This window comes from Colletotrichum acutatum (assembly GCF_030867785.1).
Source record: "Colletotrichum acutatum strain CBS 112980 chromosome Unknown BDZ83scaffold_205, whole genome shotgun sequence".
NCBI classification, from domain to species: Eukaryota; Fungi; Ascomycota; class Sordariomycetes; order Glomerellales; family Glomerellaceae; genus Colletotrichum; species Colletotrichum acutatum.
In genome coordinates, this window is record NW_026849199.1 from 1 (window position 1) to 25,038 (window position 25,038).

Genomic DNA, 25,038 nt, shown 5'->3' on the forward strand with positions numbered 1-25,038 from the left:
GTCTGCGATGGAGGGGATATCTGGGTGGGCGGTCGGGCAGTGGTAACACTCGTTGTAGTTGTCGGCCAGGATCTTCCAGTTCCACTCTCCCTCCATCTCCCAGTGGTGGTCAAAGACGTAGTCCTCAAAGTTGTAATGCTCGAATCTCTCCTGTTCGTCGATGCCGAGGAAATCGTCGTTCCACGCAATCTCGGGCTTCTCGGCAGCATCAAGGTTGACCCAGATAAAACCGTTGCGGTCGACGTGAACGTGGATGGGGAAAAGGTTGTTCTGAGACTTGTCGAAGCCCGCGAGCTCCTGGTAACCAGGGGCCTTGGCCAGGTTGCCTGCCAGACCGTAGGACCAGCCATGGTATTTGCAGGAGAAGACGTAGCTGTTTCCCTCTTCCTTAGTCACAACGGGGAATGCTCGGTGCCGGCAAATGTTATGCATAGCATTGATGTTTCCCTTTCGGTCTTGGACAATGATGAATTGGTAGCCGGCAACATCGTAGCGGACCCAATCACCCGGGTTGGGGATTCTGGCCTTGTGTGTAGTAAGGAGCCACTTTCTGGAAAAGATGGCACGGCGTTCAAGCTCGTACATTTCTTGAGAGGTGTACCAGGAGGCAGGAAGGGCTCTGACAGGGGTCTTCTCATCCTGGGCAGTAGGCTTGGAGCCGCCGAGGCCGAAGTAGTTCTTGAAAAGTGACATTGCTAAACCCACAAATCTGTGTAAGATGATAGCTCGTTGGAAACGATGAGAGCTCAGGAATTGGAGCTGATGCTCGGTAGTTGTAATCTGATGATTGTGGTCTGATTTGGGTTATCTACAACTCTATGAACCGAGATGGCAGTCCTTCTATATAGCCATGATAAGCCCTGGCCGGTCAACTGAGTCCGTGTTTCGCCCTTTCCTATCTCTTGGGCTGGAAACCATCGTTTGGGCCGGCCGGTGCTCGATGTCGCACACCGAGCGCCTCTGACAATTCCGGACACCCATAGCCATCAGGTGGCTGTTGATGCGGTCGTGAATACCGATCACATGACCGGCGAACACATCTCACGCGGACCGGTTCGCACTCCAAACACCATGGGGTGGGATATACGGACCGAGCCGCGCTATGATGGTAGAGGTTCTGGGCAAGCTGGGGGCCCTTGAGGGCAGTGGAGATAACATTCATCATGGTGCATTGCTCGATGCAGCGCCCACCCCCAGGAGTCTAGACTTTTCATACTCGTGCTTTGAGCTGGACATCCTCCCATGAAGATCCGGTCCACCTCTACACACAGACTTAAGGTTGTTCATCCCTGCTTATCACAGCTTCGACCAGTCATCGCCCTCAGAAGCTCCCCCGGTCGGTGGAGTCAGTATCTGTCACATATCTGCCGCTAACGAGTATCCTTTCCCAATCTGGAAACTTTTCACTGTGCATTCTTCATTGGGTAGTGCCCCAGACCCCGCCTCGTGAACGCCCAGGCGGTTTTGACTCCATTGGCACCCGATGGTTACACGTCGTTTTCCAGCCGCTGCTCATTCTTGATGCCAACAACGTAATAGCTTTTGTTCCATTGGCATCAATGTAGCACTGTGTTCGTCCCATTCACTCCATTCTACGCTCCCTCTCGTACCATGTGTGGCGGCTCGACGTACGTGACGCCGTCGGCGCACTAGTCCGGATACCCTTCGTGCGTTGGCCGCCGTGCATCAAGTCCAAATGCCTGTCACGCTCGGTAGCAGACCGGCACTTTGCACTACATTGCTGATCCGCGATGTAGGGTACAGCTGTCAACGAGTCAACCACCTGGTCAAGTCGTACCATACAGGCACACCGATGATTCCCGTATCTATCGTCATGGTGTTGACCGTATCTGCTGTTTATGGAGGAGACGAGTAGCTCAGGGAGATTCTGGTAAGGATCATTGCCCTGCTTATACTGGGTCCCAGTGTCTTATCGTGCTTCGCCCGGGGGGCATCCCTGATCTTTGCCCTTGAGTTATGAAATATCCAACCGAAGTAACTCAAAAGGTCAGCCAATGCCCAGTGTCCGTCTTCAACCTACAAGATAAACTTGCATTGCAGTGTTTCTATTCCAGAACGCGAGGATCACGATCTGGTGATGCTCATGTTTTGGATGATAGAGAGGATTACACCACACAGAGCAAGCCGGTTCCCGGATAACTCGATTCGTCACGTGATCGGTAATCGGAGTCTCAGCCGACATCGGGACCGCTTCCGCTCTTGGAGGCGGGGGAGTTCACACGGGTCACCGATAAGTAAACCGTCTTCTCGCTCCGTGAAAGTGACGATGCAAGGTATTCAAGGTAACACTCGACTTATTTGTTTCCGTCTCTCTGTGCCGTCCTGGGAACCTCCATAGCCGGAAGAGCTCTCTACTCTGCTTGGCTGCAAGAGTCCCCTTTTGACCAAGTTCTTCCCCCCTCTCCCGCCGATCCATGTCATTCTACTTTTTCAACAAAATGGACCAGAGCAAACCCTCCTATCTCATTGTCGGCGCTGGTGTGTTTGGTGTGTCTACCGCCTATCACCTTATCAAGAAGTACCCCGATGCATCCGTGACCCTGGTCGACAAGGATGCATTCGACGCCGATGAGCGCGTGGCCGCCTCATGGGACTGGAACAAGGTGGTCCGCGCCGACTACGATGACTTTACCTACTGTCAGCTAGCCCTGGAGGCCCAAGACACTTTCAAGAACGACCCTCTCTGGCAGCCTTATTTCCACCAAACGGGTGTTTACTGGATCTGCCGAAGCGACTACGCCCAGAATGTTATAGACCACCACAAGAAGCTCGGCCGCAAAGACGATATTATTGCCTTGCCCATCGCTGAAGCCCGCAAATTGTACAATGGTCTTTTCGAAGATGCTGACTACTCTGGCGCTAAAGAAGTTCTTGTCAACCGCGCGAGTGGGTGGGCTGCTGCTGGTGACTGCTTAAGAGCTGTCACTCGCGAATGCATCAAATTAGGCGTCAAATATGTGACGGCTGAAACTGCTTCTCTGGAATTTGACGAGCGTGGCAACTGCACAGGTATCAAGACGACGGCAGGAGAAATCCTGACTGCGGAACACACTATTCTCTCCACAGGAGCTTACACGCCAAAGTTGCTAGAGTTGAGTGCCGCAAAGAGCGGCCTAAGCAACCTCCGAGCCGGCGACCGTATTTTGGCTGCTGGAATTACCACTGGCATGGCGGAGCTTGACGAAGAAGAGTACAAGAAGTATGCCGACATGCCCGTTGGGTTCCAGGGTTACACAGGGCATGGTAGGCTTTCTTTCTCTGTTTTTGTCTTTGTCAACGACTCCACGCCTTCTCTCTCCTTCCGCATTGCGATTAGGCGGCGAAAGTAACTCACAATTGAAACAGGCAAGCCATTTATCGGAAGCATTCCGCCGACGAAGGACAGAGAACTCAAGTGGTGGGGATCAAAGATCTTCTCAAATACCAAAGAAATCCTGCCCGGTCGCCACGTTTCAGCGCCTCCGCCGGCTCGAGATTACAGCCAGTGGAAGGTGTCTCGGCAGCTCAAAGAAGACATCGTTGAGCAGCGCAATCTGTGGTACGGGAAGAAGAGCGCAGACTGGAAGATGACCAAGCACCGGATCTGCTGGTAAGTGACTCGCCAATGGTCAAGCCATGTTCTGGGTTCCAAAGCAGCGTGCTGACTCTATGTTTAGGGACGCCTTCACAACTAGCTCAGACTTCATCATCTCTCCGCACTCGGCGGCCAAGGGTCTGTATCTCGCCACGTGTGGTTCATTCCATGGCTTCAAGTTCTTCCCTGTACTTGGCAAGTATGTGATCCAGATGCTAGAAGACTCGCTGTCGCCAGAGCTGAAGACGAGGTGGGCGTGGGATCGTGAGCGCCCGGATCATCTCCAGAACCCAGAGTATCCCAACTCCGAATTAATCGACCTTGTGGACCCGGTAGCGAGGTTGTGATATGTGAGGCATTTGGGTTTCATATGTAGCTGCATCGGCATAGATCAACGGCGTACATACATGCTTAGTGGAGTTGACTTGGAAATCCAAGGTTTCATGAAAGGTCACTGGTTCCCACTCTTCACATCACCGTGTGCGCAAAATGCCGGAGACACGACGATTCATGACAGATGAGTTCTCAGTTAGGCACGATAATTGCATGCTGAGGACAAGTCGTCGTAGCTGAAGCAGAGACAACCTATCAGAGGTGTCGCATTGTCAGTCTGCATGCTAACGAGCTCTCAGGTTCTCCGCGCGGTAGGCGAAGTCCCATCATTCTCTCTCTCCCTTTTACCGAAGTCGGAGACGCCATTTCTCCCTAAGGTCGGGCACCGAGCTAAAGATCAAGCGTGGGACCTCCAAACCGTTATTAACTTTGGGCTCAGCCGTGTAACACAAGTGTGGTACCTTACACCTACCACCAACTATTACTGAACACGCCGACCAGACGATCAAACAAAGACGCCATTAGTCTAGAAAGAGATGCAGTCTGACTGGATTGGATTCGCTACCTCAAAAGATAAGTTACTGGTGAATATAGTTCATCTATGGCTTCTAACGTAGTGGCTGGATGATGGAGGTTGAAGATCACGATGTAGTTGTCGATCTCGGATGATGATGATGATGATGATGTATTTAACGTCTGGTAACAAAAGGACGTGCCGGGCGCTATGCCGACATGGTCTATGCTGATCTAAACTATGTTACAGGCTACCGTCTTCACCTAACGTTCCTGTTCAATGACTCGGGCAAATTTCGGAAAAGAAATTGGTCTCCTCTATCCATTCGCATAGAAGAGAGGCTCCCTTAGCAGAACCTAACAAGAAATCGATGCTTGCTTTGGCCATATGTTGGCGGAGGTAGCGCGGTGTAGCCTTGCGTCCACGCTTGCAGAAGTAGAAATGGACTGGAGTCTTGGGTTTCCCACAGCTGCAGTTGAGCAGCGCATCTTGATGAGAGAATCTCTCGTGGTATGCTGCAAAGTCTCCATGATGGGATCTTGCTGCGTATAGCCTTCCTAGTAGGTGCCGAGGGAGGCAGAGTTCGGGCGGCTTGGGATGAGGAACTATCTCGAGGTCAGCATATTGCCGAGGGCATTGCGACAGCCATTTCCTGGCAAAGGCTTTGAAGGCAGCTGCTCTAGCTTGCCTTTCTAGGTGCGCTAATGAGGGCTGTGGTTGTGATTCTGGGATTAGTTTGCAGGCTTCCTTGGCTAGAGCATCCGCTTCTTCATTTCCTGGTACTCCCGTGTGCCCAGGGCACCACCAAACATAAACCCTGCCGGGGGTTGTCCAGCTTTCTCTTTGTCTCCGAGTCCAGGAGGAAGAGAGCCCATTGAAGGCCCTGAATCTAGCCTGGCTGCTTCCTGTGCTCTGGGAGTATAGTCTAGCCGCGACTGCGAGGTTGTCGAGGCAGATGTGGACGTTATCTGCCATACGAGCCGTAGGAGCCCGGGCGGCTTCCATCAGGCCGTGATACGCAGCATGTGCCTCCGCGTCATACACCTCAGTTTGGGAGCCGAGTGGTTCGGATCCGCGGAAGATCTGCCGTGTAGCTTGGTACCCTACCCAGCCTGCTCCGGCGGAGGTGCTGCTGCCGTCTGACATCTGGGACCCGTCAGTATAGACAACAATATCCCGCTTGGAGAAAGTTGCCACCCTGCCTACAAAGGAGAGGGCCTGTTCTTCTTTGGTCTTGTTAGGCTCGTAGCCGACCCTGGCGAGGACTGTCTGCCAGTCCGCTAGTTGCACCCAAGGGGGGAGTTCTAACGGATCGATGTATTCGGAATTTTTGCTTACGAGGCTTGCCATTCGTCGTAGCCGTGAGTCTGGTCCTGATTTGTCTCTGAGTCTCGTTCGGAGAGGGTGTCGCTCGTCCAGACGATGGATTCTGGTAGACGCTTTGTGGAGCTTCGCGTCCAGTATCACCTCTGCTGGGGGTAGAGCCGCCTCGCGCTGTAGGATCGATACAGGCGTCGTTCTATATACGGGGACCATCGCTCTGATGGCTTTGGTTTGCGTCGCGTCCAGTTGGTGCAGCAGATTACCAACCCTGTTTGAGATAGTACGTCCATTCTTTATCCGGCTCTTGCCGGGCCACCATGCTTCAGATGCATAGTACTGAGTGGGTAGTACACAAGAGGTGATCGCTCGGCGAAGTAAGTACGCAGGCGCGCCCCAGACAGTGTTCCCTAGTCCCCGTAGTCCATTGACTACTTGGCATGCCTTCGCGGAGAGGTTTCTTACGTGACTCTTGAATGTGAGTTTACGGTCGAAGTGAACGCCGAGCCAGCGTAGAGAAGAGCCTTCTTTGATGGCCTGAACTGTATGATGCCTCCCATCCGGCAACTCTACTGTGATTGATGGGTTTCCGTCTATTCGTCTCCTGGTGAAGTGGATGAGTTCGGACTTGTCGAGGTCAAAAGTGATTCCTTCCGACGCGCCCCATCCTAGGGTTTCTTTCCATTCCTTGCTTAGGATGTCACAGTTGTTCTCTGGTGATGTTGAGCTTGCCAAGATAGCGACGTCATCGGCGTAGCCGAAACGAGATCGCTTCCTTCCTGGGTGAGCTGTGCCTAGCTTGAAAAGAGGTTCAATATAGAGCATGAACAGAATGGGAGACACGGGTGAGCCTTGTGGTAGCCCGCATTCGAGACCGAAGACGTCTCCTACCTCCCCATCAAGCTTTATTCTTGCTCTCCTTCCGACAACAAAACTTGAGACCCAGCGTACGAGGTTCTCCGGCCATCCTTGTTCGCGGAGCCGTCGGACCAGTCGTCCTGGGAGCACGGCGTCGAAAGCCCCTTTTATGTCAAGCGTAAGCATAGAGGTGACCAGGCCTCTTTGCCAGGCGCACTCGATGTCGTGGATGGCAGCTGCGGTGAGGTCGCTGCAAGACCGAAGGGGGAGTGCTCCAAACTGTTGATCGTGCAGAACACGATGTTTAACTGCGATCCAGGCAAGTCGTCTGGCGATGAGTCTCTCCAAGCCTTTTCCAAGGACGGCCAAGAGCGCAATTGGCCTATAAGAGCGCGGGAGTGTCTTGTCTCTTTTTCCCGGTTTTGCTAGGATCACGAGAGTTGCTTCTTTAAAACAAGTAGGATGCCAACCCTCGCGTATACACCCGCTATAAAGTGAGAGGACAATATCCTCGATAAATGGCCATGCTGTTTTCAAAGCAGCCGTAGTGATTCCGTCGGTCCCAGGGGTCGTGTTTCCCGCGGTGAGAACTGAAGACAGTACCTCGTCCTTCGTAACCTGCGGGAAAGGAAGCGTAGCTTGCCTATGTGAGACTGGGCTTTCTGTTGGTAAGTCCTCGGAGATAGCAGCGTTTCTAAGGAGGACGCGGGTAAATAAGTCGCGCTTCTCTTTTGGTTGTGAGACAAGCGTGTCTTGGTTGTCTACATCTCGGAGTGGCGGGGTCTGAAAGAGTCCTGTGGTTTTGTGCCAACCGACCATTTCAAATATGTCTTTGCTTGAGGAGGCTGAGGAGATCTTATCTTTCCAAAAGGCATCCTTGGAGCGTTTGAACTCGTAGAGGAAGTCCTGTTTTAGAGCTTCGACCTCCTCTTCTTCCCATTGGCAGTTCACTCCGGCTGCGCTGAGTCTTGCCAGCATCGCTCGCTTATTCGCATAGGCTCGGTGTTTGCGTGTGCAGCTTTCGCTCCAGTATGGTCTCCCTGTACCTTTCCCGAGCGTGCGCTTTGTGGAAGCCGTGAGTGCTCGAATAAGACAGTCCGTAAGCTGTTGTGCTAGGAGATCCAAAGACTGTGGGTCTTGGATGTTGCTTGCAGTGCGGCGCATGGGTTGTAAGTTGCGTTCAATGATGCCGAGGAAAAGCTCCTCGTCCATCGTCTCGAGCCGAAACCTTCCCGGGGTCGGGCTGGGTGAATCGATCAGGGCCAAGGGGACCCGGGTAAGCAGAGATTCGTGGTCTGATGTTGTGTGTAAGGACGTTTCTATGCTGGTGGATGCCCCGTGGAGGTTGCTGGACGCCCAGCATAGATCCAGGGTGTTGCCGCCTTTGTGCGTGGGTTCACCTATAGGTGACGTTAGGACAAGGCTGGCGGCTTCTGCCCATTCTACCAGGTTTTCAGCGTCCGAGGAACTTGTGGCCTCGGGCTGCCACGTCCAATGGTGTAAGTTAAAGTCCCCCGCAATCAGTACTCGATCCTCAGGTTTGGGTTGCCAGGCCGCTAGGATGTCCCTGAGAGCCTGGCCAGATCGCAGAGAGCCACGAGGGGCGTTGTATACGTTGATGACTGTGAGAACCTCCTTCGTTCCTGAGAGGAGTCGTAAGAAGAGCAGGTCTGTGGGCGGATCGGATAGAGGCCGTGTTTGTACGCCTCGTAGCCCAGTTCCTCTGCGGAGGTAAGTAAGCACCCTGGGACGGTCTTCTGTCCAGTTGTCCACCGGGGTGAAAGTCTCAAAACCTGGGTGGTGTCTTGTGAGCCTCCTCTCCTCCGAACGGATAGACGGCTCTTGTATTAGGAGTATATCAACCTGGGCTGCGTAAGCCAGGTTCAGTGCTGTTTCGTGGGCGGATGCCCGTCTGCCCACATTCGCTTGCATGATTTGCAGGGTTTTAGAGGGCTGTATTCTTCTCTTGTGTCTCATTCGCCGGGGTGCAGTCCATCGCTTGCTCTTCTTCACGGGAATGTCGATGCGACTGCTGGGTCGCGAATCTCCACAATCTTTCTCCCTCAGCTCGGATGGCCCGTAGCTGTGCCCTATTTCTCCTCTGGACTGCGCCCTTCACCACTTTGGGTTTAGTAGGGCAAGCGGCATCAAAGGCGGCGTGAGGCCCGTTACACGACGGACATTTAAAGGGGCAATCGCAGCCATCGTGACCCTCGGTGCCGCCGCAAGGTGCCCGATGTTGGTCGGTCGTGTGGGAAGGAGAGCTGCACTTGATGCATCTCTTCCTTCTAGTACACGTTCGTTCGTTGTGAAAGCCACCGCAGCGGTGGCAATGGGGAGATCTCTTCTCCTTCGGGAACTGCAGGTTCACGAAAACGCTGGCCCCCATCAAACGGAGGCGTCTTGGTAGTTGCCTTGCGGCTTCTGCCTTGAACCAGGCTGTTACCGTGCCTAGTCTTTCGAGTTCGTCTTTCCTGGAAAAGTATGCTTTTTCAGGCTTGAGTTTCATCGTCATCTGCATCTCTTCAAGAAGCTCCTCAGTCGTGATTTCCAGCTCAGTGTTGGTTAGTAGGCAATGCCTGGTGTAAGGGACGTTTGCGATATATGCTCGGATCCAGGTATCGCGCTGTTCGACCGCTTGCGCCTGGAGAAGGGCAGCAATCTGTTCTCTGTTATCTAGCAGGATTTTTGCTCCATCTGCTGACGAAGGTAGGAGTGCTAATCCTGTCTTGACATGGTCGATCCCCTTCAGGGCTTCTCGAGCTTGGGGACTTAGCTTTTCCCGAACGAAGACATATATGTCGTAGGCTTTCTCGTTACGAAACGGGCTTTCAGGTGGTAGACGCGCGAACAAGCGCAGGTCTTTCAAGGCCGCCCGGTTTGCAGCTTGTTTTGCGGCTTGTTTGGCTGGCGGTGGTTCATCCTGTTTCCCGGTGAGTAGCTGGCTCGCTACCGCCGCGTATGATCGGACTGAGGACGGCTTGATTTGGGCTGTGTGTAAGGGTCGCCCTTGGGGACTAAGGGGAGCCTCGCTGGGTCTTATATCAGCAGCATGCATGGACCTTGCTAGACCACGATGGTGCCAGTCTGAACGCTGTTTCTCCTCTTGAAGCTCTCTCTCCAGGGATTCGGTCTTCTTCAAACAGTCTTTGAGAAGTTGTTCCCTCTCAGCATCCCTTCGTAGGAGATCCTGGACGAGATTCGAAAGTCTGTTGATCTCTTCTTTAAGGTCGGCATTTTCTTGATAGTTGACCTGCTCAACTACTCTGATCTTTGCGGTCGGTTTCCGGACACGTCCCGACCGTCGAGATGTACTGACGTCCCCGTGAACCGTGATCGATGGCTCTACACCGGGAGAGACCGCCATGATGGTATGATTCAGCTCCCGTGGGCTGATGATGAGAAATGATAGTACTATGGGCCGAGGCCCTCTATGGTGTTAACAGATACTAACAGTGGGTCTGCGGAAAAGGAGAGTCCTTCCTTGTCGATCTCGGAAGGTCGGCTTCCCGAATTGTCAGCGAATACTTCGGTAGACAGGCCACGTGACAAGGATATAGTCTTAAGCGGTCCTTCTTATCTCTCCCGACTCCCATTGTTTATGCTTTCCGTTCCTTATCGAGGGGTTGTCTTACCTAGGGGGGTTAGACTAGAAGGGGGATGCACGGTGACGGGGCGCCCCTCATCGGTTTAGTCCGTACGGTGCGGGGTTCGTGGCAAGGGGTGTTTATAATTTCGAAAGTATTTAGTGGAGGCATGTACGCTTCCGGGTCCCCTTTGCAGTGCTGCTCGTGTCTTCTTCCCAGGGCCGTTGGATTCGTCAATGTCATGCCGCCAGAGGAGGGCTCCATCAGTTCGGCCAGCTTGAGGGGGAGAAGACGCTCACATCATGCCTGCCTCACTTGCAGGTCTGCCGCCTTTGCCAACAGGGATTTAATTCTTTTCGTGATGGGGGTTGCTCGCTGACGCTTGTTCGCGCCGTACAGGAGAAAAAAGACGCGGTGTCCGGGTGAGAAGCCGGCGTGCTCGAGTTGCGTACGGTTGTCTCAGTCATGCTCTTACCCTGCGGTGAGACCTTCGCAAAGCGGAAGATCGGTATGCATGTCATAAACACTCTTGCCCCTACTGATATCAGACGCCTTACCACCGATAGGATGAGAGACTGCAAACTTTGGAAGAGAAATTGGATCTCCTCCTCAGTGGAGGGGGCTTGTAATACGACACCGCACGCGAACATGCTTCGTTCAGACCATCTGACCGGGTTCTTAGACCGAACCACCACGCTCGTCAAGGACAACCACAAACACAACAGCAGGCAACGTTCGAAGAAGTCACCGATGCGTCGGAAAAGTCATTTTCGGCAACGCCGCCATCTCGGAGAAATCGACAAGACTACCCGACCGACAACAGCAATTCTGTCGTCTTTGACCCAGATGACATGGCGACGGGCATTAATCTCTACTTCAAGTACTGCCATCGACAACCGATTTGGTGTTTTGAGAGAGATGAAGTCGGCGACTACGACTCTTTGCCAGAAGAGCTCGCCAGCAGTATCCTAGCGCTGACATCGCGGTTCTCTGAGCAACGCGATCATATGCAGCTCTTCAGCAGTAACGCAAAGACACTCATCATGCTTCGAATTGCGAATGGCACCGTGGACATCACGACAATAGAGAGTTTGTGTCTTCTGTCTTACGCCTCTTTCATAGGTAAGTACCTCAGCGCAGAGCGTCGTCGTGATATGATTTGAAATGGGAAACTGATCTTACAGACGGCAATGTGCACCTGGGCCAATTTCACCTAGGCCTCTCGCTTCAGCTGTGCCGGTCAGCTATGCTTGACATGGAATCTGTTTATGCGGTGGATGATTCCACAACGGACCGAAAGAAGAGGCTTTTCTGGAGCCTCCAGTTGCTGGAGCAGTCCTACGGCCGCCAGGATGGATTATTGAGCTTTCCCAACGACGTGCGCCGGCCTACTCTTCCGTCAAGCGGGAACCAGTCGGAGCAGGACTCATGCAAGGCACCACCACTACCCCGAGATGATCTCGGGACCTCTTCTCCTGGCGAGACGGGCATCTGGAACACGAGTGTCTGCCTAGGATGGGTCTGGAGCCAGGTTAGGAAGTATGTCTCGGATTGCTCACGTAACATCCTCAAGGAACCATGGCGGCATGACTCTACCTACGCCAAAGTCCTCTCGGACTTCATGGAGACTGAGAACAGGATACCCATGTGCCACCGTTATGACTCTGTCAAGTTCTACGAACGGAAAATTGACGAACTCAAGGTGAACCGGGACTACTGGGCGCCATGGTTGAAGGAGCAATTCACTTACCATGCGATACCCACAGTCCTGAATCATCCGTTTCTCTACATTGTTGGAGCCCAGCACAACCCGAACCTCGGGATCCCAAACACATTCTGGAGGAGGTCTTCAGAACAAGCGCTGCTCCACGCCACTTGGATTGTCCGGATGATTGACATGGTTGTCGACAAGCAGGTGCCGCTGGTAGATCCTTTCTTTGGGCATGTCGCTGCTATTGCTGCAACGGTTCACCTTTACTATTGCTGCGCGGCGGCGGCGAGGTTAAAGCACAAGTCTAATACGGACTTTGCTAAGTGCAGAAGATTCTTGAAAAGTTTCATCCCTTGTTCCGCAGCCTGTGGCGCATTGGTGAGTAGGAAAACAGTCGCACATGAAACTCTTTATGGTTGACCATGATATCTAGGACCGTAACCTCGACAGGATGACCCGTATCGCTGCAGGAACCGAGAATATGGACGTAGAAGACTGGATGCCTTCTAAAATCTACCTCAGCGTTCCCTTGATGTGGGAGATTCTCCAATTCAACTCTACAACCGACTCTCAGGAAATCCCAACCGCCGGCCTCCTAGACGCATCACTCACACCTGCTATACCGCCCGTTGATACTAGCGATAGCTCAACCCTCGAGATCATTGTCGCCACATCTCCGGAGATCACCATCAACATTGCAGACGGCGGGCAAGAGGCGCCAACGTCGACATACAAGAGGACGCACAACGTTTCCTCTAACCCGGCAAATTCAACAGCGACGTCATCTTCGTCGTCGTCGACGTCACGGGCCGCAATGTTTGACCCACCGACTGTCGAGCAGATTGATAGCCTGACCTTTAATACCACACCATGGTTATACGCGGACCCCTCGCAGCTCGTGGGCATTGGAGATATGAGTTACCCGCAATCGGAACCAGGCAGTGCATGGTGGGAAGGGGAAAACTTCAACAATATCATATTCAATCAATTTTAGCAATGAACAATGTTTCGCCACACGATGCCGGTTTCTATTCAGTGGTCAGCATGCATATACCACCTTGTTGACTCCATGTCTTGTGTCTTCTTGATGTGTGAAACAGTCGCTCAAATGCTCTGTTACAAAGCTCAGCCGCCATGGTAAACCTCTGCGAGCAGCATGGTCAGGTAGTGCCATGCTGTGACCAGGACTTCTTTTCAGACCCCTGATGGCATGTGTTGGAAGGCGCAAACCAAGGTGGCACACGGTGCTCGAGTCATTCATTCATCTTTGGTGTTTATCGTCGGGATCCGTCACCGGACAGACGCGACAACACGAGGGCACCAAAACACCAAGCAAGAGGCCACGATGGAGTAATTCTTAGGTAATATGAACCACCTCACCTCAGGTAAGTCACCGAGGAGAAACCCACAGCCCATGCAAACGCGACGCCAGGCGGCTTACGGACTTGGAACGGCGCTTCCTTGGTGAGCCCCCGAATGCGGTGGATCATGCGGGGGAGTAGGCAGGGATCAAGCTCTCGTTTTAGATGAACTTTTTGGATAAAGGCAAATCGGGGATGTCACGGATGGGGTAGCCGGGTAGCCTGGCTCGTTGGGGTTGCAGAGCGGTTAGAAAAGGCTTCGGAGTGATAGGTCATGTCCCGTCCGACCAAGATCGTTCTAGACTGCTCGATGGGTCAGTCTCCTTGGCCCCGAACATGCCAACCAACCCTTACAAGTTCAGTGGGAATGACAGGGCACACATTCGCTCATTTGATTTGCCTGGCGCGCACAAGTCCGCCGCTTGTCTGGCTTATATTCGGCAGGAAGAAAACAGAGACTCGAAGAGGTGTTCGTCTGCTCCCAACGGCTGGTCCTCTTCACCCCCCCTCAAGCGTCTAGCTTTCCCTCTGCCAGGCATGCCAAGATCAGGGTCCTGAGCCAACCCGTTTTTGATGCACAGTTGCATTCATAGCCTTGCGGTTTTGGAGATGGCGGTACCCCCTGTCTTGTAGAAGCCGGATATCGACTGGCATGGACCACTTCTTCTGTCGCTGTAATGGAACCCGGTGCAAAGCACTTGCCCCCCAGGCTGGCAACGAAGCGCCAAAGAGGTCAATGATGATCTTCTTCTGAGCTCGAATAATCCGCTCTTGAGGATCACCAGGGTACTGAGGACGCGTTATTCTGCTCATTTGTTATCCCCACATCGCACAAGAGCAGGGCTGCGATAGCATGACTCAAGCGGGCAAGACACTCCGAATGTCAGCTTCGGTGCGCCAAACATCCCACTCCCGCCGACTGAATTGCCAGCGCACGATCCGTAACGCGAAGTGCGGTGGGCAAACGACAAGGTTGGGACTTTCAATGTGAGGCAGATGTTGCTGATACCACATAAGGGCGACAAGGAATTCTTGGTCACAATGACTACATGGAAGGTTTCCATCCTTCCCAGTCACGGGGTGATGGGCTCCCCGTAAGGTGTGCAGTCGTGTTTTGGCTCGTTTCGACAGGAGCCCGACTCGGCGGAAACCAATGCGATGCTGATATCAGGTCCTGTCATGATGGTCCAATTGCTTGCGTCTGATCGTCGACTTTTCGGACGAATCTCCAGCGGCCGGTTGGCGAGACTCTCACCGACACTTGCTTATAGCAGGCTCTGGTATCGCAATAGTCGGGAATTGGATGAACGGCGCCTTGCCTGAAGGGATTGTGGTAATCGCAACTTTGCAAGCACAATTAAGGATTCGATTGAGACGGGCTGGTCTGCGCGTCAGGACTCTTGGCTGCACGTTTGGATCTTACTGATTGCACAATGGCTACAGCGAAAGGAAATGCACGAGCAAGCACAAGTTGTACTGTGTGATGATGGGAGGCGATGCAGGAGAGGGTGGATGTCCAACGTCGGAGCTTGGTCGCAAACCGGTTGATGCCCAACAGTACCTTAGATGGAACGTCAAAGACTCATCTTCCTTCCAACTCTCGAAACGTTATCTTTCTCGCGATGATCCATAAAGAGCATCAGACATGTCACGATCACGATGACCCTGATAAGGCCAAACACCCGAAGGTTATGATGGCCGGGGGGAAGGGCACCGGCGGAGTGGCCGAGTTCGGAGCAGAGAACACGAACCCCCCCACCCCCGGCTGATGTGAGCCGGCCTCGCTCGTCCAACCCTAGGGGGGTTGGTATTGCAAAACAATGGTGAATGTTGGCAACAGGCCAAGTTCCAAGTGCAAGCGCAGCAAGCTGGTTGCGCCCGCTATCTTCCTCTGGTTGCGAAGGTGACCATATCATGACCGAATCAAGCGCAAGTGAGGCTATGTGGCGATAAGCCTTTGCGAACGTGGTGTTGATGGATCAATATCATGGAGGTGTGAAGTATGTTTGGGTTCCTCTGGGGGCCACACGCATCGGCCAACACGGACGGCATCGGCTCCAAGAAACCGATCAGGTGACCGCCGTCTTGGGCTCTCCGGGCCACATCTACGGTGCTGCTATCTACCTATAGCAGGCTCCATGTCTGTTCTCCAGGTTCTCCACACCGACGATGAGGCTAGACTGAATCGGGGTATCCCAGACGGGCATGGGTGACTTATAAACCGTCTTGCAACTGTACACGATGCTATCATCTCGAGGGGTTATCACCAGAAGGGTTCTTTTAAATCCGTAATACATCATTGTTATTTACATCTCCTTTCCCTTGTCACCAGACAAGAAGGACTCACACATTCACACACATACATCATGGATCCCTCACAGCGCGTCGTCATTATCGGGGCCGGCATAGTCGGTACCAACATCGCTGATGAGCTGGTCTCGCGGGGGTGGACTAACATCACAGTGGTCGAGCAGGGGCCATTGGCTATGCCGGGTGGCTCAACATCTCATGCCCCCGGTCTTGTTTTCCAAACCACCGGTTCCAAGACTATGAGCTCCTTTGCAAAATACACGGTACAAAAACTGCTCTCAATAGAATGTTTCAACCAAGTTGGCGGCCTTGAAGTGGCAGAAACACCAGAGAGACTCGAGGAACTCAAGAGGAAACATGGTTATGCCTCCTCCTGGGGCATTGAGGCCCATCTGCTCACCGCCGACGAGGTCAAGAAGATCTACCCCCTTATCAGCACAGATGTGGTCCTTGGCGGCCTGCACATTCCAACCGATGGTCTTGCATTGGCTGCCCGTGCAGTTCAAGTGCTTATCGAGCGCACTCGGAAAGCCGGTGTCCGTTATCTTGAGCACACCCCGGTCACGGGCATCACGCGGAGCCAGGGCCGAGTCACAGGCGTCGAGACGAAGAACGGTGCGATTCCCGCCGATCTCGTCATCGCGTGTGCCGGCTTGTGGGGCGTTGAGGTCGGTGCCATGATCGACCTACCGATCCCACTGCTGCCCGTCGGCCACCAGTACGCAAAGACGACTCCAGTGCCAGCGCAGAAGGGGAAGAAGCTTGAGGTGAATGGCGCTCAACTACCCATTCTTCGCCACCAGGATCGGGATCTTTACTACCGCGAACATGGTGAACAGTATGGCATTGGCTACTACGGTCACCGTCCTCTTCCCGTAGTCGCTGCCTCGCTTGGCGAGACGCCCAAGCATGTCGATGAGCACAATATGCCATCGCGCCTAGACTTCACCCCAGATGATTTTAAGCCGGCATGGGAACTCACCAAGAAGCTCCTCCCTGCCCTCGCCGAAACCGAGATCGAATACGGCTTCAACGGCATCATGTCTTTCACTCCAGACGGTGGTCCCCTCGTCGGCAGAGCGCCCAATTTGGAAGGGTTCTTTGTTGCAGAAGCAGTTTGGGTGACACACTCCGCCGGTGTTGCTCGCGCGGTAGCCCAGCTTCTAACCACCGGGAAGTCCGAGGTCGATCTCGGAGAGTGCGACATCTCTCGCTTTGAACAAATTCAACTCGCGCCCGAGTATGTCAAGGAGGTCTCTACGCAGAACTTTGTCGAAGTTTATGACATCTTGCACCCTCTTCAGCCGCGCCAGTCACCGCGCAACCTCCGCGTCAGCCCGTTTCACTCCCGTCAGAAGGAGCTTGGCGCTTACTTCCTCGAGGCAGGGGGATGGGAGCGTCCGCAGTGGTTTGAAGCCAACGCCGCGCTTGTCAGCCAGCTGCCTGACAAGTGGAAGCCAAAGAAGCGCGATACTTGGTCAGCGAGGTACTACTCCGACATTGCTGCCGCAGAAGCCTGGAAGACGCGGACAGCGGCCGCAATGTACGACCTCACGCCAATCCGCCGGTTGGAAGTTTCTGGACCCGGATCAGCCAAGCTTCTTCAACGGCTAACCACGAGCAATGTCGACACAGCGCCGGGTAATGTCACCTTTACGCTTCTCCTTGATGACGAAGGTGGTGTTCTCAGCGATATCTTTGTTGCCAGGCTTCGCGAAGACCTATACCAGCTTGCCGTCAATGGCCCCGTTGATCTCGCTTACTTGGAACGAGAGGCTCGTCTCCAAGTCAAGACGTCGCCGGCCCAGTTCGTTCAGGTCCGAGAAACCACCGGAGGTACGAGCGGCATTGGTCTCTGGGGACCCCGCGCCGCCGACATTATCACTGGTATTAGCTCAGACAACCTCAAAGACATGCCTCAGTCGCAAGTCAGGACAGCCATCATTGCTGGTCTCCCGGTTACTGTCGTGAGCCTGTCGTTTGTTGGTGAACCCGGCTGGGAGATTTACACCAGTGCAGAGAACGGTCTGCGTCTGTGGGATACTCTTTGGAAGGCTGGTCAGCCCCATGGAGTCATCGCCGCAGGTCGCAGCGCCTTTAGTGCCCTGCGCCTGGAAACTGGATTCAGGACGTATGGCGCCGATGTGACTACCGAGCACAATCCTTTTGAGGCCGGTCTTGACTTTGCCATCGATCTTAGCAAGGAAGGGTACGTCGGTCATGACGCTATCAAGCGCCTTGCAAATACCAAGGTCAACAAGCAACTCCGCTGCCTTACAATCAATGACGGGAGCTCCGTTGTCCTCGGGAAGGAGCCCGTGTTCCTCGATGGCAAAGCCGTCGGGTATGTTACGAATGCAGCGTTTGGCTACACAATCGGGAAGCCTATTGCCTATACGTATTTGCCAAGCAGTGTGAAAGAGGGCGACGTCGTGGAGATTGAGTATTTTGGAAAGAGGATTGAGGCGACGATGACGACGGAATCATTGCGTAAGGCACAAATGAGCGAGCAGACGGCTATCTCATCACCAAAGAGGATCGCTATCAAGTCGAAGTTGTAATTAGTTGTTTGGGTAGGCGTCTGGGGCGTTTTACGGGCACTTCTTTGCATGATAATGAAGTAAATGAACTTTCAATGACAATAATGTGTGCGCGTTGTGAGGACCATCTTACATGAGAAGCTTCTGGAACTGAGATATATCTAAGCAGGGAATTCTACAATATGGAAAAGACAGATATCACTCAAACCTGACGCAGGCGTTGTGACTACCTTGTTTCCTACCATTGATGTAGACAGCAAACTCCACGGACGCCCCCGATGGAATCATCTCCACCACATAAGTCATCTTCTTGGCCATCGTACCATCGATGGTCATGATGTCAGGCAAACTCGAAAACGGAACGTCGAGCTTGCAATCAATGTAGCAAAAGTCATTGACTTGGAATGTGCGCCGATCTGGCACTTCCACCGCATCGCATTCGCAGATGCCAACAGAAAAATGGCCTCCTACGTCTTTTTTGTAAATCTCATAATAGGAGAATTGTACTGGTTTCATCTGAGAAACAATTTCGCCCTATGAAGAAGTTGAGAGAGTTAATTTCGTGGTCCGCCAGGGTGACATACGGGGGAAATTTACCCTTCTCAGGTACCAGTGCATTTGATTCTTGGCCCTCCAACCCCCCAAGTAGACGTCGAACTCTTTGTCTTCTTGAAGGTGCCTGAACCGATCGAATTCCGCTCGGTAAGTAACTCCATAGCTTGACCTCGATACTGTTGAGGTCACTTGAATAGGTACCTTAACTCTGTGGTCAGGGCGCTTGACAAGAGTTTGATCTTCAGCTCGATGGCCATCCAGGAATCCTTTATGAACTGCCCCTCTGCAAATTGCGGTCCGTCTTTGCACAATATCAGTCTTGGTTGGTCCGCTCTTGAAATTCTACACGTGAAGTAATGGATGGTCACTTACGGTTGCATGCCCCCCGACTGCAAGACTTTCATCCCATGCTTCTCCTTGAGATGGTCATACAGGTATGGACTGGCGCCTAATCCTCCGACAAGAATGATTCCCTACGCAGGGAAGCACAGGTCAGTGATTCAAACGTGTTGCGGTTGGTATCTTGTTTTCGGCTTACGGTAATTGTTAAGCCAGACCTCGTCGCCATTCTAATCTGCTTCGTAACCAGCTCATCAATCCCATTAAAAGAGTCTGTGAAGGCTCTTTGAATGTGAGGTCTATTCTTATACTCAGCTGATTGATAAGGACGTCATTCAAGATTTAGTTCACTCACTCCTTGAAATGAATCCTTCCGTTCTTAATGACTGGCTCCTTGCAGAAGTCGTTAAGATTAGACTCGCTGAAAGCTTCGGCTGGTATTTCAACGATGTATTCTCGATGGGTAAGATCTGGTACGAATGTTGGTTTTATGAGTGCCTCCCACTCATTTTTCATAATTCTCTTCTTCCCAGTGTCACTCAGATGGTTCCATCTGGAGCCCAAGCGAGCTTTGCATGCTCTCTCGAAGGCTTCGTCAATAAAGATACCACCACAAAGGCTACCTAGTAATTAAATGTTGTCAGCTTTTTTTTAAGTCGTCCAATCTCAGTCATATGAATAGTGTTACCTGTTCCTTCCACTGCTTCTTGCATCGATATGGGTCTGGTCTGATCAATTTGGTAGCTGATGAGATCCTGATGATAATCAGATACATCAAACATAGACGGGGCCAATAACTGAAAGATCGAAGAGAGTTTACACTTACCACTGTGCCACCACCGGCATCGCAAAGAATGTACACATCATTCTTGCCCACCTTTCGGCCTGGCTCGCTCAAAGTTGATAAAGCCGCGGCTTCGGGCTCAGGTGCCAGAGTCAATCTAGTTTTTCCTGCTACTCGTGAACAGAGGATGCCTGCCTGCTCCGCGGCTGTCTCCATTGCCTGCCTCGCATAACCCTTCCAGATGGCAGGTACTGTGATGACTATGTGTAGCCTCATGGCGTCAACGACTTCTTCCCCTCTTGCCTTAGTAATGGTATACATCGCGTGATTGAAGAGTGCCCGCAGAAAATCCGCCACGAGCGCAATGGCAGTCTTCCCAGAGTCTTTCAACATCCTCTTGCCTCGCAAGATGAATTCAGATGCGCACAGTTCAGGGCCAAGATCTTCGTCCTTGAGGAGTAGAAGTTTGAACCAGCGGATTGGGTCTGCATCATCAGGGATATCGTATCCCCACATCATCATTTCGTCGTCATAGTAAAGCTCTGTTGGGGCTTTGCCTTCATCGGGACCCTTACCAGGCCAGGTGGTGATGATATTGATGTGGTCGTTTTCGAATTCTTCAGTCGTAGCCCAAGCTACTCCAGAGTAACTAAGCAAGAATCACTTTGTTAAATACAATACTCTCAAGTTCAAATTACGAGGAGAAAGAGAAACTCAATTTACATACGTCGTCCCAAAGTCAATTCCAATGACAAGTAAGTCATCATCTTCTTCATCATTTGATACCCTTCCCTGCCCACTGTGAGGTTATGTTCCGTTGAATGGAATATTGCATTGAAGACTAACCTGGACTTGGACATTGTACGCGGGTCGCATGATCAGATGCAATGCTTTTTTGACGAACTATATGGAGCACGTGAAAGGTAGTAAGTAGAAGGCCTGGATGCAGGTTGGTGTCCAATGATTCACATTTGAGGCTGGTCATTGTGGAAACTTTGCTGCCTTTTATGGTCGACAGAGAGGAATATTCAACGTACGTTGGCAGCCTGCAGGCGAGTGATCAGAAGATAGATGTGTCTGTCAAGGCAGGCTGTGCTAAAGATATTCATTGGGGGCGGGCGCCTACACTTCGGGCTGACCACCGTTCTCACTTTTCTTCAAGTACCACAATGAACCAGAATGCCTCCGCCAAAAGAGTTGCTACTGAATGATCGAAATATAGGGCATGATATACCGTTGATTGTTGCATTCCATATATGTTGTCTTTGGCGGATGCCGTTTTGAACCATTACCTACCTCAATTGCACTGTAGCTACGCCCTTCTTGATGCTGGAAGCGATCATTGTTCTTCAATTACTGTGCGTTGTTTGGATACTGGAAACATCACCGATGCAAGCAGCAGGCTGCCAGGCTGTACGTATTGGTTCTTGATCAGGCTCTCGTCTGAATTGAGTCTGTGCCGGCAGTAGTTCTTGTTCGCCTTAGAAAGCTCTAGCCTGGCTAGTATTGACTGTTCCGGCAAGTTCCAACTGCAAATTTCCTAATGCTCAACTCCGTTGCCTTGTCCATTCTATAGGTCTGAGATTTGAGATGCAGTCCCACGCAGCACTCTTAGGTATGGGAAACCCTGGCACACTCAACGCGTTTCTTCCATCCCCGTGCTGTAGGATCAAATTTGTCAGGCGACGGAATTAATGGAGGCGTTCGCTGACACGAGGAGCCTACACGCCGTTGAGCCTGCTTCATCACACCACAAAGAAGTTCGGTGAATAGGAGCTGACCTGCAGCCAGGTTACTTGGTGCTTGGCGATTCCTAACTGATCAATCAGGAGTCTGAGAGTACAATGAAAGAGGGAGCCTACTCGGACTCGGACGCTTTTTGTGTAACTATGCCCGGTCCAACGGTGGTCCACCCAAATGATTTTGCCTCGTAATGCATGCAAGGAGCGCCACACCAACTTCATTCAAAAAGTGAGCATGTTCACACCAGCAGGCCAGGCTCACCAAGCTAATCGATAGGTATACCCAATAATATTACAGGGCTATCTCGGTTTGCTTTACCCCCGCAGAATGATGATACCCCGCCGTCGGTTCAATGAGAGCCAGCTTATCCGAACTCGCGCCGGGCTGAAGCTCCTTCATCACCCATGAGCTGCCATTATCTACGGCGAAATTACACCGACACCTATGGCCCTTGAAAGCTATAAAGGCGAGATCATATCCAATGTTCTTGTTTCTCAACACTGCCAAGTCCATATCCAAGTCAACGGGACCATTCGCATCTATGTCCCAGCTTTTCACCATGGCAGAGAAGAATTCAAATATTTACAACTCATCTGGCCAACCGCTAACTCGCCGGACATGGCCACGCGATGGTGAACGATCGACTTCAAGGAGCGAGCTTCCCCGCCATGACAACTTTCAGTACCAAGATTCCTTCGATACAGAGGCAGCCGGGAGTCCTTCGTTGACATGGAGGTGTGGAAAATCATCAAGATCTGTAAATACTATGTATTGTTCTATATTGCAATTAACAGAAGAAACTAACAACTATGGAGTTGATGGTTTTTGCTAACCTTGAAATTGAACTTTTGTAGTCTCCAATTGATACCAATTCTATTCGGCAATCGGAATCCTCGACCGAAGTCGATCTACATAGCTTGGGCCACACATGGGATCAGAGGCCAACTCCCAAAACACGCGAATACAAAAGAATGGAGGATGAATTGAATGGGAAGGAGGTCAAACTAGAGTCTTTAAAAGTCGAGCTGCAGCAGAAAGATGCCGATCTTGCCGATGTGCGTAAACGCTGGAAGCAGACAGCTAAGGAGCTAAACAGGCTCAAGATGTCACAAAAGAGAGAATTGTATGAAGTGACAGATCGCCACCTAGTGGAACTGGCCACCAGACTACGATACAATGTTCGAGACCTTGCGATTCGATATTTTGAGGGCAAGATGGGACCTCGGGGTTCAGCCCACGAACTCACGGGATCCAAATTCTTACAGTACTTCGGCCGGGTTGTCCATGATACAACAGTACGTAACGCCCTACTAAAGTCTGGAAATAGACGCTCGAGCGTTATGCAAGCGTATCTGTGGGAAATTTTCACCGCAGAGATATTCGGTCGATACCTTTGGATAGGATCCGAGCTATCTGGGGCCATTCAAGTCTTGAATGACCATATGAGACAAGGTAGGAAGATAGACTTCGTGCCATTTTCACGTTGAAATATTTTACTGAAATGAATTGTAATCAAGCCAGATGTCCAATTACCAGTTTCGACGTCGAGTCCTGTCGGAGTTTCCAACTGTGGAGTACAGAGACGACAGGTTTGATACTGCACACCATCGATGCGAAGAAAGAATCCGCAGTCAGGCGGTTCATTGAGAACACGGTACGAGATATAGCATCCGGTATAGTGGATGCAGTTGCTTCTCTCATCATCGTTGAGAATGATGAGCTAGGTTCAGAGATTGAGAGGATTCTGCATGAGGCTCTAGCTCTTGATAAGGAAGTCTGTAGCCAAGTTGCACGTGTGGATTGGATCACTTACGAGACACCGATGATCTTTGATCCCGAGCAAATGGAATGGGAAGGGGAAGATGAGTCGGGGAGACGAGATCAACCAGTCCGCCTTGTTGTGGCTCCAGCTTTAAGAAAGCGAGGGAAATCAACTGGGGAAGACTTCGATGTTGATCGATTACTACTCCCCATGGTCGTTTCACGTCTTAGTACTGGAAACTAATCGAACATGAGGTGCCGAGATTTCTGCGAGAACTTGTATCAGTTGGGTTATGATTGACATGAATAGCGAGAGTCTTCGGAGCTTAGGATATCAAGAAGGAGCCGGGGCTAATGTGAATATAACGTATCTACTAAGGGGGCAGAATAGAATGCCGGTCAATACACCCCTATGTACCTAGTTCCATCACTGTACCCTGGCATGCATCAGTAAGTCACACTCACGGCACCAGATAAAATTGCCACTCGGACCGATTAATTTATGATTCCACTAAAACCTGACGACCAACTTCTTTCCCGATACCTTTCCCTTACGCAACTGGTCTAATTCCTCCAGCAAGATATCAATACCACCACTCATCTCTTTGATGGGGGGAGGTCTTAGAACCTCAGTGAGCCGTGGAAGTATTGCGTAGAACTGCGCGAGAGCCTGACGATGTTCTAAATCGACCGGGAACTTGGGTCCGATTGGCGGCAGCCAGGAAAACTCTTTGCCAAAGACCGTATAAAGCATGATCATGTCATACTTGACACCTGGAACTTTTGACTCTCCTTGATCAAGCAGCGTGACAACCTTGCCACCCTTGGCTTGCAGTACTTTGGCCGTCAGAGGACCAGTGCCCTTTTCTGAGATACAGTCCAGAGCCAGGCTGATGTCTGGGAAGGCCGACACGACTTCCTGTACCCAATTCTCCGATCTGTAGTTGAAAACGTGGTCGGCTCCATAGCTCTTGACGAGATCATTAGAATGTGGAGACGCAGTTGTCACCACGGTGCAGCCCGCTAACTTGGCGAGCTGGATGGCAAAGAGGCCGACGCTTGTGGAGCCTGCGTAGATGAAAACGGTCCGTCGCGGCGTAGATGCTTCGGGATTTTGCTTTAGCTCATCAGGCCACGGAAGTCCAAGATGCACGTTCATCGCCAAGACGGCAGTGACGGCTGAGACACCGTAGGTTGCTGCAGCCTCATCCGAGATACCTTGAGGAATCTTCCACGCCAGGTCTGCTTCGGCCTTGAGGTATTCTGCGAACGCGCCCCTGTCGTGGTGCAAGCCGCCATGGACAACACCCGCTACACGGTCTCCCACCTTCCACGACTCTACCGCGGACTTGCCAACTTCAATCACCTCTCCTGCGTAGTCGCAGCCGACGATGCAGTTCTTGGGTGAGATGACGTCAATGTGCTTGTAGTCACTTGGGTTGAGAGCCACAGAGTGCACCTTGACCAGTATCTCTTGGCCGGTGATGACAGGCTTTGGTACGTCGATTACATGGGCTCCCTTGAAGATGGACTTTCCCGAGGTAAAGTTAAAGATTCGTGCGGGGGTGCTACGATTTGACACCAAAGCCTTCATTTTGAAGAGTCGAACAGATCCGGTAGAAAGACGGGATAGGTGTTGAGCCTTTTTTCAATTTTGAATGTCTTAATAGGAATGTTTGGTTGTTCAGAAGCGCGTGAGGTTGAGGCGTGGGGGATAGGAACACTAG

At 51.9% G+C, this 25,038-nt stretch overlaps 8 protein-coding genes across 8 annotated transcripts; 4 read left to right on the forward strand and 4 right to left on the reverse strand.

Annotated features, from left to right (window-relative positions):
• Positions 1–702, reverse strand: BDZ83DRAFT_769006 (Rieske [2Fe-2S] iron-sulfur domain-containing protein; the record flags this gene model as incomplete). Its single annotated transcript, XM_060515321.1, has 1 exon — positions 1–702. A coding segment is annotated over exon 1 (693 nt), but the record flags the coding sequence as incomplete, so codon positions are not given.
• Positions 703–2,260: 1,558 nt separating this feature from the next.
• BDZ83DRAFT_642664 (FAD dependent oxidoreductase) lies at positions 2,261–4,112 on the forward strand. The gene is made up of 3 exons (XM_060509630.1): positions 2,261–3,264; positions 3,367–3,610; positions 3,678–4,112. The coding sequence occupies exons 1-3, from the start codon at positions 2,436–2,438 to the stop codon at positions 3,940–3,942; spliced, it is 1,338 nt and encodes a 445-aa protein (XP_060358113.1). The 5' UTR covers positions 2,261–2,435; the 3' UTR covers positions 3,943–4,112.
• Positions 4,113–10,448: 6,336 nt separating this feature from the next.
• BDZ83DRAFT_724516 (uncharacterized protein) lies at positions 10,449–12,912 on the forward strand (the record flags this gene model as incomplete). The annotated part of the gene is made up of 6 exons (XM_060512667.1): positions 10,449–10,528; positions 10,607–10,715; positions 10,774–10,832; positions 10,890–11,329; positions 11,392–12,296; positions 12,352–12,912. 6 exons carry the CDS (start codon positions 10,449–10,451, stop codon positions 12,910–12,912), a joined length of 2,154 nt encoding a protein of 717 aa, XP_060358114.1.
• A 2,505-nt stretch (positions 12,913–15,417) lies between these two features.
• On the forward strand, positions 15,418–18,226 carry BDZ83DRAFT_769051 (FAD dependent oxidoreductase; the record flags this gene model as incomplete). The annotated part of the gene is made up of 2 exons (XM_060515322.1): positions 15,418–15,432; positions 15,661–18,226. 2 exons carry the CDS (start codon positions 15,418–15,420, stop codon positions 18,148–18,150), a joined length of 2,505 nt encoding a protein of 834 aa, XP_060358115.1. The 3' UTR covers positions 18,151–18,226.
• Positions 18,227–18,228: 2 nt separating this feature from the next.
• On the reverse strand, positions 18,229–18,718 carry BDZ83DRAFT_174787 (uncharacterized protein). The gene has a single exon (XM_060501482.1). It carries the CDS (start codon positions 18,643–18,645, stop codon positions 18,328–18,330), a length of 318 nt encoding a protein of 105 aa, XP_060358117.1. The 5' UTR covers positions 18,646–18,718; the 3' UTR covers positions 18,229–18,327.
• BDZ83DRAFT_642687 (uncharacterized protein) lies at positions 18,229–20,770 on the reverse strand. The gene is made up of 8 exons (XM_060509631.1): positions 20,654–20,770; positions 20,535–20,599; positions 19,850–20,456; positions 19,712–19,778; positions 19,379–19,646; positions 19,223–19,322; positions 19,057–19,157; positions 18,229–18,985 (listed from the first exon to the last, which is right to left on the reverse strand). Exons 1-8 carry the CDS (start codon positions 20,681–20,683, stop codon positions 18,664–18,666), a joined length of 1,560 nt encoding a protein of 519 aa, XP_060358116.1. The 5' UTR covers positions 20,684–20,770; the 3' UTR covers positions 18,229–18,663.
• Positions 20,771–22,284: 1,514 nt separating this feature from the next.
• On the forward strand, positions 22,285–23,752 carry BDZ83DRAFT_642692 (uncharacterized protein). The gene is made up of 2 exons (XM_060509632.1): positions 22,285–23,002; positions 23,068–23,752. The coding sequence occupies exons 1-2, from the start codon at positions 22,522–22,524 to the stop codon at positions 23,553–23,555; spliced, it is 969 nt and encodes a 322-aa protein (XP_060358118.1). The 5' UTR covers positions 22,285–22,521; the 3' UTR covers positions 23,556–23,752.
• Positions 23,753–23,822: 70 nt separating this feature from the next.
• BDZ83DRAFT_657668 (chaperonin 10-like protein) lies at positions 23,823–24,905 on the reverse strand (the record flags this gene model as incomplete). Its single annotated transcript, XM_060510978.1, has 1 exon — positions 23,823–24,905. The coding sequence occupies one exon, from the start codon at positions 24,903–24,905 to the stop codon at positions 23,823–23,825; it is 1,083 nt and encodes a 360-aa protein (XP_060358119.1).
• Between the last annotated feature and the right edge of the window lie 133 nt (positions 24,906–25,038).

What these genes read in the sequence shown, in the direction of transcription:
- BDZ83DRAFT_642664 (XM_060509630.1), top strand. Translation starts at nt 2,436, where the DNA reads ATGTCATTCTACTTTTTCAACAAAATGGACCAGAGCAAACCCTCCTAT. An exon ending in CCAGGGTTACACAGGGCATG is followed by an intron (nt 3,265 to 3,366) that starts GTAGGCTTTCTT and finishes CAATTGAAACAG; the next exon opens with GCAAGCCATTTATCGGAAGC. An exon ending in ACCAAGCACCGGATCTGCTG is followed by an intron (nt 3,611 to 3,677) that starts GTAAGTGACTCG and finishes CTCTATGTTTAG; the next exon opens with GGACGCCTTCACAACTAGCT.
- BDZ83DRAFT_174787 (XM_060501482.1), bottom strand. Translation starts at nt 18,645, where the DNA reads ATGAAACCAGTACAATTCTCCTATTATGAGATTTACAAAAAAGACGTA.
- BDZ83DRAFT_642687 (XM_060509631.1), bottom strand. Translation starts at nt 20,683, where the DNA reads ATGCGACCCGCGTACAATGTCCAAGTCCAG. An exon ending in ATGCCGGTGGTGGCACAGTG is followed by an intron (nt 19,779 to 19,849) that starts GTAAGTGTAAAC and finishes GATTATCATCAG; the next exon opens with GATCTCATCAGCTACCAAAT. An exon ending in CAGTCGGGGGGCATGCAACC is followed by an intron (nt 18,986 to 19,056) that starts GTAAGTGACCAT and finishes TATTGTGCAAAG; the next exon opens with ACGGACCGCAATTTGCAGAG.
- BDZ83DRAFT_642692 (XM_060509632.1), top strand. Translation starts at nt 22,522, where the DNA reads ATGGAGGATGAATTGAATGGGAAGGAGGTCAAACTAGAGTCTTTAAAA. An exon ending in GAATGACCATATGAGACAAG is followed by an intron (nt 23,003 to 23,067) that starts GTAGGAAGATAG and finishes ATTGTAATCAAG; the next exon opens with CCAGATGTCCAATTACCAGT.